Below are 14,432 nucleotides of genomic sequence, written 5' to 3'. Positions count from 1 at the left end.
ATTCCCATATTTATTATTTATTTTTAAATTCATTTTTGTATAGATTTTATTTATTTATTTGAAGGAAAGAGAATGTGCACAAGCAGGGGGAGCAGGAGAGGAAGAAGCAGGCTCCCTGCTGAGCAGCAAGCCCTACATGGGGCCTGATCCCAAGACCCGGAGATCATGACCTGAGCTGAAGGCAGATACTTAACCCACTGAGCCACCCAGGCACCCCTAAAATCTTTTAATATATTTATTGGCTACGCAGGTTTCTCTCCTATAAATTACCCATTTATATCTCTTGTTCACTTTTCTGTTGTGCTGCTTAGATTTTTCTTATTGAATTGTGTAAGTTCTTTAACATTCTGGATATTCATTATTGGTGGTTATATGTGATGTAAATATCTTCTCTCAATCTCTGGCTTATCGTCTCACTTGGTTTGATATACAGGCATTTTTTCATTTAAATGTACCCCAAATTATCCATTTTTTAACAGATCATTTGTATTTTTTTGTATCTTATTTGAAATGATTGAAAGGTCATAAAGTTTTGCTGTTTAAATGTCAATCTTTAACCTACCTGGGAATTTTTTTTTTTTTAATGTAATCTCTACGCCTAACATAGGGCTCAAACTCACTACCCTGAGATCAAGAGTTGCACACGCTACTGACTGAGCCAGCCGGTGCCCCTGGAATTTATTTTTGTGTATATATGTCTATTTGTACTTCAATTTACCAAGAGTTGGTTTTATCACCTCTTCCACAATGCCAACTTGTCAAAGGTAACTTTGGCTCCACAATGCTATATCAGTGGATACTTCCATTCTTCTAGACCTTAGAAGCAAAAACACTACTTTCTCATCTTTCCTATTACATTTACATGGATTTAAAAAAAAAAAAACTTTATTTACTTATTTATTTGACACAGAGAGAGAGAGAAAGAGAGAGAGAGGGAGAGGGGAAGCACAAGCAGGGGGAGCAGCAGAGGGAGAGGGAGAAGCAGACTCCCCGCCCAGCAGGGAGCCCAATGCAGGGCTCAATCCCAGGGCCCTGAGATCATGACATGAGCCGAAAGCAGATGCTTAACTGACTGAGCCACCCAGGCACCCCTCTTTTTCCCATTTTTAAATTAGGTTCTTTGTCTTACTGAGTTATGAATCCATTATATAATTGCCGAAGCACTGTATGAATACCTAGATTGAAAACAACCTGATCATCCATTAACACAGCAATAATTATAGTACATCCATATACAAAGAAATCATTAAATAACAAAAACATTCTGATACATGGAAATAGACCTATTCCATAATACTGTTAAGTGAAGTAAGGCACAGAACAGTAGGCATGTACTATTTATGCTTAAATACATAAACCCTTATGTATACAAATATACATACAGATGTACACACATATATACATCCCTGTATACACTTTAAATATTTTTGGAATATATCAAAAGAAAATCCTAACAGTGATCTTCTCTGAGAAGACAACTAGGGACCACAGGAGGGACACTGAGACAGTATATCCTCTTGTACATTTGGGAGCTTCCCATGTTCATATATTATTTTTTAAAACAGTTAACACAAAATAAGCAAAAATTAATTTAGAACCATCTGGTGAATGAAGTGGTTAATCAAACTGAGGAATGCTATCTCTAGATAAAATATGTCTCTGAATATACATTGTGGGCTAAACATTATCAAGATCATCTGATCTAAGATAGCTACTTTCTCATTACAGAAATCCCTCACATCATAATCTCCAGGATGAAATCTGATCACTCTAAAGTTTCAGCGAGGGGTGTCTTGGAGGCTCAATCGGTTAAGTGGCCAACTCTTTGATTTCAGCTCAGGTCATGATCTTGGGGTTGTGAGATCAAGCCCCCAGGTTGGGCTGGTGCTGACATGAAGCCTGCGTAAGATTACCTCTCTGTCTCTCCCTCCACCCCTCCTCCCACTCACGGGCACAAAGTCTCTCTCTCTCAAAAAAATTAAACTTTCCAGTGATTTTATCCTAAGAATTTTCTTTGACATCAAGTAACCTCTTTTTGATAATAGTTTAGTAAAAGATAATGTAATTTGCAATCATAATGGGGTTTTCACCACAAAACATAAGCACCACATCGGCAAGGACTTTGTCTTGCTCACTACTGTGTCTACTGCAATTAAATATTTATTGAATGAATGAATCCTTGGCTATTACTGTCTTCACAAATAAAGGAGAAATTATTTTGTCTATCTTGCTTTAAAATTATAAATTGTTCTACTTGATAACATGGCATAATCTTTCAAAATACTCCTTTGTATATTCTTCAGCATGATTTTGTTTCTTGCTTAATTTAGCTCAGGTAATTTTACATCCTCACAGTTAAACGTCTACTTGAACGTACTAAATCTTAACAGTAACATTTGAAGACATCGGTTATATCACAGATTCAATATCATGAAATAAAATGATTTTTTTACTTCAACTAAAAAGAGCCTGTTTTATTTATTTATTTAAAAGATTTTATTTATTTATTTGACACAGAAACAGAGTGAGAGGGAACACAAGCAGGGGGAGTGGGAGAGGGAGAAGCAGACTCCCCGCAGAGCAGGGAGAACAATGCGGGGCTTGATCCCACATGACCTGAGCCAAACGACTGAGCCACCCAGGCGCCCCTAAAATAGCCTGTTTTAATCACAACAGCTGCTAGCACAAGACTATCTAGATCAGTGGTCTCCAAAGTAGGCAGTGATTATGACCATACACTGAGGTAGGAGAAGAAAATCTTATATTTACACACATTTTCAATTTACTCTTTAATTTACATATTTGAATATTTTATTAATATTAATAGATAACATAATGAAGCACATATCACATACCAGGCACTATTCTAAGCAAATGTATTAACTCACCTAACCCTCACAATAATCCAGGTAAGGTAGATAAAATTACGCTTCATTTTACAAGTGGAGGCACTGAAGCATGAGAGTTAGAGGTTTCTTTTTTGTTTGTGTTTCAGCGGCTGGCCCAATTCACCTTGATAAAGGCAGCATTTAAATTCCAACATCAGTTTCCACCTTCTTAACAGCTAAACTATATTGTATATAATACACTAGTTGAATAGTATATGCATACAATTCAAAAATAAGTATTCATTAGAGATTCAAGCTCAATGTGTTTTATTTGTTTTATGTTTTCTTTTGATTTTTTAATTTTCGGGGCTACATAATCAAAAGGATATGGAGATCAGTGATATAGGAAACCCTGAAAGTCTTCCTATGTTTAGGAACATCCTTGCTATAATGATTCCTCCAATTCTTGAAGAACTATAAAGGTAATCTTTTAAGTCATATTTAGACCTATAAATGAGGCAACTATCTGGAAAGTATGTGTAGTATTTCTTGTCCTCACTTTGGACATTATATATATTCCTGGAAAGATGTTTGAAATAAAAAAAAAAAAAATTTGAAAAACAGTGTGCAGGTTCCTCAAAAAGTTAAAAAAAAACTACCTTATGATCCAGCAATTGTACTACTGGATATTTATTTACCCAACGAATACAAAAACACTAATTCAAAGGTATACATGCATCCCTATGTTTATAGCAGCATTATTTATAATAGTCAAGATAGGGAAACAGTCCAAGTATCCATGAGTTGACGAATGGAAAAAGATGTGGTATATATCACAATGGAATAGTATTCAGCCATAAAAAGAATGAAATCTTGCCATTTGCAACAACATGATGGAGCTAGAAAATATGCTAAGTGAAATATATGTCAAACAGAGAAAGACAAATACCATATGATTTCACTTATATGTGGAATTTAAGAAACAGAACGAGCAAAGAAAAAAATGAAAGTGTGTGTGTCAAAGTAAGAAACAGACTTTTAATTGTAGAGAACAATCTGAGAGTTACCAGAAGGAAGGGAGGTGGGGAGATGGGTTGAATAGTTGATGGGGATTAAGGAGTGCACTTGTGATGAGCACCAGGTGATGTATAGAACTGCTAAATTATTATATTTTATACCTAAAATTACTAATACTGCACATTAACTGGAATTAAAATAAAAACTTAAAAATAAAATGAAAAAGCAATTCAATCAAACTTCTCAAAAAAATTGATCCCAAGATGAAATCACATTTGAGTATATTGATATTGATATTAAGGAACACAGTATTCAAGAAAGAAGTGTGGGCAAGGATGTGGAGAAAAAGGACCCCTCACACACAGCTGGTGCGAATGCAAACTGAGGCAACCACTGTGTAAAAATATGGAGGTTGCTCAAAAAATTAAAAATAGAATACCATATGATTCAGTAATTTCACTACTGGGTATTTACCCAAAGAATAAGAAAACACTAATTTGAAAAGATATATATACCCCCCGTTTATAGCAGCATTATTTACAATAGCCAAATTCTGGAAGAAGCCCAAGTGTCCACTGATAAATGGATAGATCAAGAAAACGTGGTATATATATACAATGTAATATTGCCCAGCCATAAAAAAAAGAACGAAATCTTGCCATTTGCAACAACATGTGGATGAAGGTAAGGGTATAACAGTATGTGAAATAAGTCAAAGAAAAACAAATACCACATGATTTCACTCACATGTGTAATTTAAGAGACAAAACAAACAAAGGGAAAGAAAAAGAGAGAGACAAACCAAAAAACAAACTATAGAAGACCAAATGACGGTTACCAGAGGAGAGGTGGGTGAGGGAATGGGTGAAATCAGTGAAGGGTATTAAGTGTACACTTATCTTGATGAACACTGAATAATATATATAACTGTTGAATCACTACTTTGTATACCTGAAATATAATACTATGTTAATTATACTGGAATTTAAACTTTAAAATAAAATATGGAAAAATAAAGTTAACAGTACAAGAGTTAGGTAACATTGTAAAAAAAAAAATAGTACTCCTGTGAATATACATATCTAATGCTCTTTAACAAACAATTCAAGCCTGCTAAATGCACCTAAATACTCTTTACATAATGATAGTCTAAGCATAAAAATTCATTTCACTGAGAAATCAAGAGCTTCAGATGATAGTTAAAAAGGCTTAAAAAGTTAAGAAGAAGCATAGACCTAAGCAACACAGCCAGCTTATTTTTCAGGAAGCCCAAAACTAATTTGATAAAGGGTTTATAATAGCAATTTCAAAGTCCTCAGTTCAAAATATTCTTTTCAGGGACACCTGGCCCAGTGCCTGAGTCAGCTAAGAATCTGATTCTTGATTTCAGCTCAGGTCATGATCTCAGGGTCGTGGGACTGAGCCCCAAGTCAGGCTCCACGCTCAGGGGGCAGTCAGATTCTCTCCCTCTCCCTCTGCCCCTCCCCTCCTCATGTGCATGTTCTCGCTCTAAAATAAATCTTAAAAAAAAATTCTTTTCAAAAACATTTACTTGTCTCTATGATTTACCAAAAAATCAATTTTCTTTTTTTTTTTTTAAGATTTTATTTATTTATTTGAGAGAAATAGAGAGATAGTGAGAGAAAGCACTGGGCGGGGGAGAGGGAGAAGCAGACTCCCCACTGAGCAGGGAGCCCAATGCGGGACTCAATCCCAAGACCCTGGAACCATGACCTGAACTGAAGGCAGACGCTTAACTGACTGAGCCACCCAGGCACCCCCAAAAAATCAATTTTCACCTAAAATTAGGAATGAAAATAGAATCAGTGGCTAGTCTGGGCGGATGAAATTATTGTGAAAGTAAAATTATAATACATGTGAAAACAATATATACCCCTAAGACATTAGTAATAAGAATGATGATGAACTCAAGGGGGTAAAAAAAAGCCTTAGCAAATAAATCACATTGGATGAAATGCTAGGCCTATGCTATTTAAGATAATATCACCAAAACTACATTTTAGAATATGCTATAAGTCTGCCTTATCAGACCTTTAAATCTTGCCAATAGAATCCAAAAATGTCACCAGAGCTAATACATAAGCAGTATGAAGTCAGTAATGCTAGTCAGGTTTGAGAGTTGTAAGAGAGAATGAATAAAAATGGAATAAGACGTTGAACGGGAATAAATAAAACTTAAGCAGACTGATGTCCAGCTTTTTATAAATTATACTGACTCAAGAAATACCATATAGTACAGAAAGAATTTCCCGTAAGCATAAACTAGATACTTGGTAATATATTTATCTATTACCTAATACTTAGCAACTGACTAAAGACTAAGATTTAAAACAAAAAAATATTTGTTGTTAATAAGTTGCTACATTTTCCCCCAAAAAAGTATCAGTTAATTTGTCTACCTTTGGTCCTGAAATTGGGTGGATGGTATTTTTGGTAGATATAGGATGAGGAAAGGTATTCTGGAATGCAAATGCAGAGGAGACAGGATAACCAATCCCACAAGTTGGGTAAGTCAGTCTACCATCAACCTAAAAATGAAAACATAAAAAGGTTAAAGATGAGATATTAATTCTAAATAGTATTTACTGATCCATGAGGCACTAGCATCTGTTATAATACTTAAAAGCACTACCTTAGAGGCCAATTTTATCATGACACCACAAAACTCTGCTTTATTATAATAGCATGAGCCTAGGATAACTTTAAGCTTTCTAAAGAGTGGATGTGCAAGCTTAACAAAATAAGCCACTGGACTTGTCTTTGAACTGAGTTTAAACAATGACCTCTTTGAACCATCTTGGTTCCCTATACGTATGTCTTCCATTCCTGAAAAGGGGGCTCGGGGAGGATGGAGTCATAGATCAATAAACCAATCAGATATAAAAATAATTTTCTGCCAGAATGAAAACAAGATATATATTTTTTTGTTTCATTTTTTTTTAAGATTTTATTTATTTAGGGGCACCTGGGTGGCTCAGTCATTAAGCGTCTGCCTTCAACCCTGGTCATGATCCCAGGGTCCTGGGATCAAGCAACGCGTCAGGCTCCCTGCTCGGTGGGAGGCTTGCTTTTCCCTCTCCCACTCCCCCTGCTTGTGTTCCCTCTCTTGCTGCATCTGTCAAATAAATAAATCTTAAAAAAAAAAAAAAGATTTTATTTATTTATTTGACAGAGAGAGAGACAGTGAGAGCAGGAACACAAGTAGGGAGAGGGGGAGAAGGAGAAGCAGGCTTCCCACTGAGCAGGGATCCTGACGGGGGGCTTGATACCAGGACCCTGGGATCATGACCCAAGCCAAAGGAGATGCTTAACGACTGAGCCCAGGCACCCCAAGATACGTGTTCTTAAATGAACTAATTCATACAATTTGCTTTGCCACTAATTTTCAATATGGTGGCACCACCACTAACAAATGTCATGAAAAGAGTTTATGAGAGAACAACTGAAACACAAACCTTAAGAAGCAATTGTATATATCACTGGCTGCATGACAAAAAACACCTTCTACATAGCTATTTATCCTAAGTCATGAAGGTTAAGCCTGTCATATTTTTTCAAGTTTATAATTCAGTACTGGGCATTTCTTTCCACACCTTTTTGCAATTTAGCAAAAATCTATTCCTTTTTTTAAACATCAAGTACAATCTGAATTAGTAGGATAGATTTAAAATTCAATTAGCTATTTGCATTTTAAATCTTCTGCCAATGCTCTTCAATCAAAGACTACCAGAAACATACCTATAGGTGTACACTGTGGGTTTATTGTTTCTTGCAAACAATGCAGACTGCATACTGTGGGAAACCTGGTAAGAGGGGTGGGACAGTATGCAGGTGTTAAAAGGGACTTATTTACTGGACATATATGTGTTAGGTGGTTTAAGAGACAGTTTAATAAAGTGTGGCTTTGTTGTGGGTCAGATGCTATCTGGAAATGGGGATAATTGTATGACTGAGTATCTGAAATAAATCTTATTAGGTAAGTTGGGAGGAATGTATTAAGGCCAAAACTGTAATTGGTAAAGAAGGAGCAGTCAATCATGTTAGCCAGGATAGGAGGATGCTTGCCTGTTTTGTGGTTTGGCAATGTTCATTTTTTCAAAATTGTGTTCAGAAATGATTATGAGGTGGTCTTATTTTTTTCTTGATCTGTCACAGTCACAGGCCTTGCCTGATGTTGATATTCGGTGAAATTACGTATGTTCAACAGTAGAGCCCCAAAGCCTAGCTTTGAGTACCTAGCTCTCCTCGCAACACCAGGGCCTTGCTGATAGTACCAAGCCAGCTCCCATATGTAAGGAGCTGCTCTTCATTTTCTCCTAATTTCTTGCGAGGAGAAAGCAAAAGCCCTGGTCCTAGGAGCTAGAGAGCTTAGATATCATAACTAATTCCTTCTAGAATCTAGAGCTGACTGATAAAAGGACATTTCTCTTTTTTTTTTTTCTTTCTCAAATAGAATTCAGTTTAGGCTCCTATCATAGTTCCAAACTTGAGCCCAAACTTTGTTCTCCCTTCTTAAGGCTCCCAGAATACTCCCTTCTTCAGCACATTTGGCATTACTTTAGTTATTACTGAATGATTTCTATATCCAATTAAATTTTTTTCATATTTTTATTTCAAATTTTTATTTAAATTCTATTAGTTAACATATATACCCAATTAAATTTTAAGAAGCAGTGTGCCTTTGAAATACAGCCTCTTTGTTAGGAGCAAGTATATCCGTACGTCTCACTTCTAAGTGGGACTTAACCTTTACCTCACTCAAGACATATTAGGACCAGCACCTGAAGTCATGGAGACTTCCTCATAGTCTGGGAATATTTTGGTTTTAGGTAATTTACTCAGACCACTCACATCTTAATTTAAAACTTACCACATTAGAGTTAGGAGAAATCCCACTTCTGATTGTGTTGCTGCTAGAATGTACAGGTGGAGTGGTAGAAGGTCCCGATACATCTTGCTTTCTCACTAGCTGATTTTCATTTAGTTCTTTATTTAGCCATGTGATTACTTAAATAAAACAAAACAAGGTAAAGAATTTTGACTATTTTTATTTTTCTAATAACTTTAAACATTTAAAAATTATATTGGCATTTAAAAAATTTTAAGTCTTTAAAACTACCTTATATCACAGGAGAATATAGGTTCACCTAAATTTTTGTCATTAAAGATTCTTATTTTAACAACCGCCATAGAACTCCTTATGCTATTACTATCAGAAACATATATTTCTCGGGCACCTGGGTGGCTCAGTCGGTTAAGCGTCTGCCTTCAGCTCAGGTCATGATCCCGGGATTCTGGGATCGAGCCCCACATTGGGCCCCCTGCTCTGCGGGAAACCTGCTTCTCCCTCTCCCACTCCCCCTGCTTGTGTTCCCTCTCTAGCAGTCTTTCTCTCTGTCAAATAAATAAATAAAATCTTTCAAAACAAAACAAAACATATATTTCTGCTAGTCAAGCATCTCTTTGAAGGCTTTCATTTCTAGAATGACATCTTACAGTTTATTTGAAGTTCACACTCTTATCTGATAACCAATACAAAAACTGATAAAATGTTAAAGGCTTAATCTTATATTTTAGTTTCAAATAATTCATGTTATTACTATTAGATAAATACAGAAATTAAAATAAGTAGTGAATAACTTTAATCAGCAAAGAATTTAAACTATTGTCAATATTTTCAACACTTAATTTTGGGTTACTGACACATGTAATATGGTTTTCTTTATAATGATAACTGTTTTACAGGGCAGCTGATATACAAGTTACTATAGCAAAGACACGAAGACCATATATTTAAAACCGAAATTATTTGGATGTAGCAATATCTTGATTTACCCAAACTTTTATGAATTCAAATAAAATTTTCAGATTAAGAACACAATTGCAAACCTCATTTACATAAAAAGGTAAAATACTTACACTTTTCATTATTTTTTAGAAGTTGTTTGCTTTCTTCAAGCTTTTGAACGGTAGCTTCTAACTGTTCTTGTAATTTGCACACCTGAAATGTCAATCCTCATAATAAGTATAATAAAGGCTAAATACTTAAATGTATTTCTATTAATTAATTACTATTAACTACTATTAAATAAATGAATTATAGCTCATCTATGTAACACTGTATATGTATACATGTATATACACATATACTGTACATTAATATGAATGCTCAAGGTATCTGAGTCATGATAACTAACTTTTCAAATTGAAATAGGTTAGCTTCTGTTGCAGCTAGTCATGTTCTTTTGGGGGGGGAGAAAAGTGAAAGCTCTTCTCTAATATAATAAAGTAGAAATTTTTAAAAATACATCTGAGAAAATTTGTTATACTTTGCAAATAGTCACACATGCAAAAATATAAAATATTCACTACCTCTTGCTCTTTAATTCGGAGAGACTGTCCAACATCTTGTAATTCCTTTTGTTCCTTTTGTAATTTGTCTTCCTTCTCAGCCAAGAGTTTCTCTTGCTGAATAGTTACTGTATTCTTCAGTTTTAATTTACCCATTAAAGTTTTCAGATCCCCCTGTAACTTCTTGATAATTTCATTTGCCTGTAAAAGAGCTTTATTTGTATATCTCTCTTAACCTAATAAAATTTAATATTCTATTATTTTTAAAAACAAACCTTAAGAAGTTCCGCTGATAATGATTGGATCGTAGCTTCAAGTTTTCCTAGTTGTACCTGATTTTTCTCACCATTCTCTTCTAAAGCAACCTGATACATATTTTTTAAAACATGAATAGTTAATAGGATGTTTGTGTTTAAGAAAAGCATCACTTGTAAATGTGATCACCAATTTTTAAAAAAAATGTTTAAATAGACCTTTTGTTCCTGGATGGTATCAAATGCTTCTTTTGTTCTTAAAACAAGCTGGTCCTTATCCTTGATTTCCTGTTCTAAAACAGCCACTTTTGTTTGTAGCTGATTAATATGCTTTTCTTTTTCGTGGCATTCGGCATCTAGTGTAGAATTCTCTCTTCGCAAAGAGAGGACTTCTTGCTTAGCCCGCTGGAGCTCCTAGAGGAAGAAAAAAATGATGCAGTATGAAAAAGAGAAGTTGGCTGCTCTGGTTATGTATAATTAAGATGTTTAAAATTTTAAAAAAAGGCTTCAATAATTTTAAAGTTCTAGTACTGATTTTTTTTTTAAAGATATAGATATACACTCTAAAGGTGTATGTAACTCGTAAACTTGAAATATAATTGTAAAATACACTAATATCTAATTCAATGACAACAGGGAAAATAATCCCAATTTATGAATAAATTACTACAACTTTTAAAAACGAGTAACAAGGATTTTCTGGTATCTCGAAATTTACACTTCAAAAAAAAAATCACTTGGGTAGTAAATGCACATTATAATAGAATTTCAAAAACATAAAATAATTAAAAAGGCCTATCTTTCTACCATGTAAGCAGTGGTTCTCAAGCTAGTATGCATACTGAAATCACCTAGGGAGCTTTAAAAAACCTACTGATGCCTGGTACCATCCCCAAGAGAATCTTATTTATAGTTAGTATGAGGTATGGCCTGGGCACTAGGAAGTTTAAGAGCTCTGCAATGGAGGGGCGCCTGGGTGGCTCAGTCCTTAAGCATCTGCCTTCGGCTCAGGTCATGGTCCCAGGGTCCTGGAATCAAGCCCTGCATCGGGCTCCCTGCTCCACGGGAAGCCTGCTTCTCCCTCTCCCACTCCCCCTGCTTGTGTTCCCTCTCTCACTGTGTCTCTGTCAAATAAAGAAAGAAATAAAATGTTTAAAAACAAAACAAAACAAAAAGAGCTTTGCGGTGGATTCTAAGGGTAGCCAAGGGTGACAACCATGATCCACAATTAACATTTTGCTCTATCTATATATACCTATTTTTTAAAAACTGCTCATACTGTGCAGTTTTATAATCAACCTTCTTTATATATTATAAATATCTTTCCATTTCAACAAATATGTTAACACTTCTGGATTTCCTCTTGGTTCACTCTTTTAAAACAAAACCAAGCAAATATAATTGTTAATCAAAAACAGATTTTTAAAAATCTGGTACAGATTACTTCCCAATCAGCTAATATTAACCAAATACTGCCAGTATACACAAGTCCAGGATATAGTATTCCTAGATAATTTTCATTTTTAACAAAACTTTACAAGATAATTTTATAGTATTATGCCATACTGGTTTTAGAAACAGACCCTGCTATCAGACAGACTTGAATACAAATCTAGGTTCTTTGGTATAATATTAGGAATTATTTAACCTCCCTAAATCTCCATTCCCTCATTTGTAAAACAGAAATAACAAACACTTCATAAATTACTTGGCTTAATCTTCATAAAAACCATAATGCAAATTGCTTAGCATAATGCCTGGCACACAGTAAATAAAAAATGGCAGCAATTATTTTTAGGGCACTAATGCCTAAAAGGTAAATTTAACATGATTAGGTAACAATACTCAGAGGTTTAAAAAAAAGTTCCCAGTGCAACAACATGGATGGAGCTACATAGTATAATGCTAAGTGAAATAAGTCAGTCAGAGAAAGACAAATACCATATGATTTCACTCATACATGGAATTTAAGAAACAAATGAGCAAAGGGAAAAAAAAGAGAGCCAAGAAACAGACTCTTAACTATTAAGAATAAACTGATGGTTACCAGAGGGGATGGGTGAAACAGGTGATGGGGATTAAGGAGTGCACCTGTCAAGAACAGCAGGTGTTGTATGGAAGTGTTAAAACACTATATTGGACGCCTGAAGCTAATATAACACTGTATGTTGACTATACTACAATTAAAATTTTTTTTTTTAAGTTTCCAGGACTCATAATTTTAAAGTCTTGGGCAAATCTGGCAAGAAATATTTTGACTAGATTATATAAAACCGACATAACAGAGCACACTGTTTTTAAAGTGGCCAATTTCAGGGCTAAGATAAAAGAAGTCATATAGCATTATAATGACTATCCAATGTACTAGGAAGGCTACAGTATTTTACAAACTGGTATGAAAGGTAAAGGGAGCAGGGAGGATGCACTAAAAACACCTACTGAGGCAGAATACTGAGGATCTGAACATAAAAATCAGTCAAGCTTTAGAGTTTCCTAAGCACAAGAGACTGGTGAAATGGAGTGGGAAGTCTCATAAGCTTGAGTAACACTGGTGATCTTTGTATTTAAATATGACAGACTTAACAAAATCTATGTTTTCTGATTAATTCATGACAATAATGTATAATGTTAGGAAGGAGTCTATCATCAGGGCCAAAGAATCAACAATGTGTCACTATAGCAAGATTTTCAAAATGTCTCTGTTGCCTGAAAAAGGGAGTACGAAAGACAAGCAAATAAGAGGATTCCAATCCTTGCTCTTCCACTTACTGGCTATGTGACCTTGGGCAAGTTACTTAACCTCTCTGTGCCTTAGTTCATCATCTGCAAAATGGGGATAATAGTACCTTCTTTAAAATAATGGTTATAAGAATTAAATGGGTTAATATATGTAAAGCAGTTAAACAGCACCTGTCACATAGCATATGTTCAGTATGCCTTAGCTATTATCATTACTAATATCATTATTATTATTAGACACAACTTCATATAGTTGTCTGACATGTTAAGTAGGTTGAAAGAACCAGTCCTGTCAAGACTGAATATGCTGAGCTATGCAGACACTGTGTGGAAATTAAAAGTACACTGAAAAATCTAATGGCTGTGTCAGTGAGTTCCTCCTCAAGACCCTAAGTAAAAATATCCAAGTTTACCTCGGTTCTATTTTGAATTATCCCTTTTCATCAGATTTTAGATTCTCAATTTTTTTTTTTGCAATGTCTGATTACCCTAATATCACCAAGACATCCTTGCAAAGCACAGAAACAAGTAATAAAGTCACCAAACTAAAATGTTATTTTAAATTGGGGGTGGGGGAAACAAACCCGAAGTTCAATACCTCTTCAACACTAGACAGTTTTGTTTTAAGTTCTCTGATGGTAGAGTCTCCTTTATATTTCCTTTCGGTTAGGTCTTTATTAGTGGCTTCCAACTCAGATAATCTGTTTTGTAGTTGCTGGATGTTTCGTTGATGGAGGATTTCTACATCTTTTTTCTGTTGTTCATGCTGCTGTTGGTACTGTACCTGTGCCTATTATATAATAAAAATATAGTCCCAAAATTCAAACAAAAAAAAACCCAAATACAAATACAGGAAGATTTGAAGAAAGTAAGTATTATTCTTCTATAAGATTATAAAATTTCCCTGTTTAAGAGGATCTATTTCCAATTACGGATTTCATGAAGAAGAAAGGTCAACAAAGGCAAATTTACCATTATGATCTTGCCCTTAGTTTCTGCTTCTCTTAAACCCTCAAATATTTAGTATAGTCTTCAAGTTAAGGGAAGAATCATATATGATTAGGTTAAAAAACTACACAATAGTGTGAACCTATTTGTGTTAAAAAAAAAAATGAGCAGGTACATAGGGAATTCCAGTATTCATTTTAAATACCATTATATTGTTTCAGTTTTTTACAACAGTGTATATTTTTTATAATAAAAAAACCCTAAAATTATAAAA

The 14,432-nt window shown here is 34.6% G+C and overlaps 1 protein-coding gene across 1 annotated transcript in view; it reads right to left on the bottom strand.

Annotated features, from left to right (window-relative positions):
* SASS6 (SAS-6 centriolar assembly protein) overlaps positions 1-14,432 on the bottom strand; it is a 52,336-nt gene that overhangs the window by 16,018 nt on the left and 21,886 nt on the right. Inside the window, exons 8-14 of the mRNA XM_025872276.2 lie at positions 13,809-14,000; positions 10,691-10,885; positions 10,493-10,582; positions 10,239-10,418; positions 9,786-9,867; positions 8,737-8,873; positions 6,266-6,394 (exon numbers count right to left, since the gene is read on the bottom strand). Coding sequence (XP_025728061.1) covers positions 6,266-6,394; positions 8,737-8,873; positions 9,786-9,867; positions 10,239-10,418; positions 10,493-10,582; positions 10,691-10,885; positions 13,809-14,000 — 1,005 coding nt within the window. The remainder of the gene's footprint in view (positions 1-6,265; positions 6,395-8,736; positions 8,874-9,785; positions 9,868-10,238; positions 10,419-10,492; positions 10,583-10,690; positions 10,886-13,808; positions 14,001-14,432) is intronic.

Source organism: Callorhinus ursinus, unplaced genomic scaffold, assembly GCF_003265705.2.
Source record: "Callorhinus ursinus isolate GAN/ISIS: 27379988/994484 unplaced genomic scaffold, GSC_fseal_2.0 scaffold9, whole genome shotgun sequence".
Taxonomy (NCBI): domain Eukaryota; kingdom Metazoa; phylum Chordata; class Mammalia; order Carnivora; family Otariidae; genus Callorhinus; species Callorhinus ursinus.
The sequence above is the reverse complement of the archived record's forward strand: the minus strand, read 5'-3'. Positions and strand labels throughout refer to the sequence as shown.